This window comes from Buceros rhinoceros, unplaced genomic scaffold (assembly GCF_000710305.1).
Source record: "Buceros rhinoceros silvestris isolate BGI_N320 unplaced genomic scaffold, ASM71030v1 scaffold14363, whole genome shotgun sequence".
In the NCBI taxonomy this organism is placed as follows: Eukaryota; Metazoa; Chordata; class Aves; order Bucerotiformes; family Bucerotidae; genus Buceros; species Buceros rhinoceros.
Genome location: NW_010403119.1, coordinates 2,744 through 5,810, shown reverse-complemented (window position 1 = coordinate 5,810; position 3,067 = coordinate 2,744). Strand labels below are relative to the sequence as shown.

General features: G+C 49.4%; 1 protein-coding gene across 1 annotated transcript in view; it reads right to left on the bottom strand.

Annotated features, from left to right (window-relative positions):
* Positions 1-3,067, bottom strand: part of LOC104490588 (histone-lysine N-methyltransferase SETD2-like) — a gene marked incomplete at both ends in the record, with an annotated part of 8,936 nt that overhangs the window by 3,230 nt on the left and 2,639 nt on the right. The window contains 2 exons of the mRNA XM_010132892.1: positions 849-977; positions 1,625-1,759. Coding sequence (XP_010131194.1) covers positions 849-977; positions 1,625-1,759 — 264 coding nt within the window. The remainder of the gene's footprint in view (positions 1-848; positions 978-1,624; positions 1,760-3,067) is intronic.

The following is a 3,067-nucleotide window of genomic DNA, read 5'->3' as shown; positions in this document are numbered from 1 at the left end:
TCAGCAGGGGCTGTGGGGACAGGACAAGGGGTGATGGGTGACACTGACAGAGGGAGACTCAGAGCAGAGAGAAGAAAGAAATTTTACACTGAAGGTGGTGAGCCCCTGGCCCAGGCTGCCCAGAGAGGTGGGAGAAGCCCCATCGCTGCCCCCATCCCAGGTCAGTTGGCCCTTGGGGCTCTGAGCACCCTGCTCTGGGTGCAGATGTCCCTGCTCCTTGCAGGGGGTTGGACTGGGTGAGCTCTGAAGGACCCTTCCAGCCCAAACCATTCCATGACTCGACAAAGTATGGATAGGTCTGCCACAAGGCAGCACACTCTAACTTAACATCAGAGATCTCTAACCCAACAACACTGAAGTTTTCCAGGCATTTACAGCCAAGACTTTGTCTAAGAAAGGACAGACGAGGACTAGCTGGTGGAAACAGTGGCCTTCCCGTAGGACACGCTGCAGAGTAGACAGATCTGCTGTCCTTCTCACCACTGGCTCTGGAAAATGAAGGAGAAAGCAGCAGGTAAAGAGACACCGTGAGCTCTAGAGCTCACATGGCTTCTGCTTTCAGATGCCGGACTGGATGCACCCCTCCGAACTGCACAGCAATCCTCCTGGAGAAGCATTTTATAAAGGAACTAAGAAAAAAATCTAAGAAAAGCCACAAGAGCGAATTTTTTCCCTATATTAAGGATTTCCCTCAAAGCAGGAGTTTTAGGCTGCGGTTCTGAGGGCACCTGCAGTTTGTTTTCAGGAACACTTGGCACATAACATGTAGATTAAAAAAGAAAATCATCCTGCTCCTAAGCAAATAGTGCCTCTGCCAGGAAAGTGTCAAACCCGAGGGAGTTACTGACCTCCAGCTGCAGCTTCAGGTTGTTCGCGGTGCTTCCCCGTCCATCGCCCAGCTCCGTCATCCAAATCCAGAGGAGAGACAAGCCGTGACACTCCAGGAAGGACTTGAGGCAGGACTGCGAGTGCGTGTTCTGGAGGAGCCCAAGTTAAAAAGTCCATGGGAATGGTCAGAGACTTACAGGCAAAAATAACCTTTAATTTCCACAGGCCAACGGCTCAACTGGGCATATTTTAACCATCAATCCTATGGCAGAAGGCAGAACGAGGCCTTTACCAAGATCAGCACTAGTCTAACGTCACTGAAGTGTCCCCAACTGCCAGGTTTGGAGCAGTAACATGTGGCAAGACCATTACAACCGTTACCTGGAGGGCAGCTCGTATTGGGGATAAAACGTGACAGTAACGGGTTGCACAGAAAACTGGCTGCAAATGGTAAACTCAGTCAAGGGTAGAAACGCAGGATGATCTTGGAGATAAGACAGTTACGGTTTTAAGGTGACAACCTACTCGTTTACTCTCCAAACACTTATGTACAAGGGATTTTATGTGCTTCTATACGTGGGCACTTTGGCATCGCCACCCAGGCTGAGCTCCACCAAATATAAAATGAGCAAAGGGTTAAGATTCCACGCGATTTATGAGCTGGTGGAACCACTTGGCTCGCACTTGGGATGCCAGCATCAGTGTGAGACCCTCCTCCCTCCTTCCCCTTCGTCCTCTCCAAGGACATTGCTGTAAGAGGCCATGGATCCCTCCCCTTCAGCTGGGACCTCCTCACCTGGATGAGTTTGAGGCAGGTGAGCTTCTGCTCCAGTGTTTCGATCCGAACCATCAGCCGGGACAAGCTGAGAACTTGGTTCTTATCGGAGAGCCCTTCGCCGTTCTCCAGCAGCGCCTCCAGCTCCCCATCCACCTACCACGGCCAAAGGGAAACAACTCTCAGGCGCGCCAGGATCGTGCCACCCTCCACCACAGCAGAGACAATCCATTCCCTTGGCTTTGAGAAGCCTCTCCCAAGCAATTTCCCCATTCACTTGTCTCAGCATGGTTGGGTTTCTTTGATCTGGCCTTTCACAGGCGTTTGTTGGGCCTCAAATCCTGTAGAAATGCACTACGGGATTATCCCTGAGCCAACAGATTTTTTTTCTTTAAATACCTCATGGCTATTTATCATCTTTACAACCAGAGGCGTGTTCCTCCCCACAGCAAAATACCAACGCTCAGAATTTAGCCTACAGCTCAGTGCCATCAGTTAGCCTCTTAAAACACCGTATAAATGACAGATAAATAATTTCTTGGCTTCCCGACTTTCCACTACAGTAAATAAAAATGAAGCCGGCGTTTTCAGAGGCAGCTTCTTCCAAAAGAGGAGGTAACAAACCCTGTCTGTAGGACTAGAGGTTTGTATCTTCAAGGACAGAACACTTGCGTCTTGGAGGAAGCAAAAAGAGCTTCTTGCAGCAGCCTGCACCCAGGAAAATCTCCTTTTGATGGCGCTGCTCAGGATTCTCAGTCCAGTTTCCTACATCCACCACGTGAACCATCCCTGCAGTTCAACATGGGGAGCACAGGACCGCTGGAGGGGGATGATGGGCATGAAAAGCTGTAAAAATCTATGAAAAGTCTGATTTAAGTCTTAAAAATATAAACTTTTAAAAAAGATTTAAAGTTTCAGGATTTAAGTTATGGATTTCTTTCATATCCACCTGCAAAGGTGGCCGTAACTGCAGTCAGCGCAAATATGACACAAGATCGTACAAGTCCCTTCCGGGAGCTGGCTCGCCTCTAGGTCACAGCGATTAAGAGACTCCAGTTTCATAGCCCAGACCAGAGAAGGCAAATCGCTGCGTCCTCACAGCCATGGAATTTCAGGTGATGCCCTGAACAGTGAAGGCGGTATTGCCTGTCTCCACCAACACTTAAAAACCATGCAACATGAACCCAATTTTTAAATCCACGCAGAATTTAGTAGGTTTTCTACTAGCGTGATGACCAGGTCTCGTCCCTGTAAAAGACGCTTTTGGAGGGACTCTGTGGTGAGTAACACAGAGAAAGGAAATACAGATTTAACTAAAGGGCCAAGAAAACACAGCGTTATGGGGCCATGTGAGACAAAAATCACAGAACCGTTTGGGCTGGAAAAGTGCTTTCAGCTCCTCCAGTGCCCCCGTTCCCCAGCACTGCCAGGTCCCCCCTGACCCCTGGCCCTCAGCACCACCTC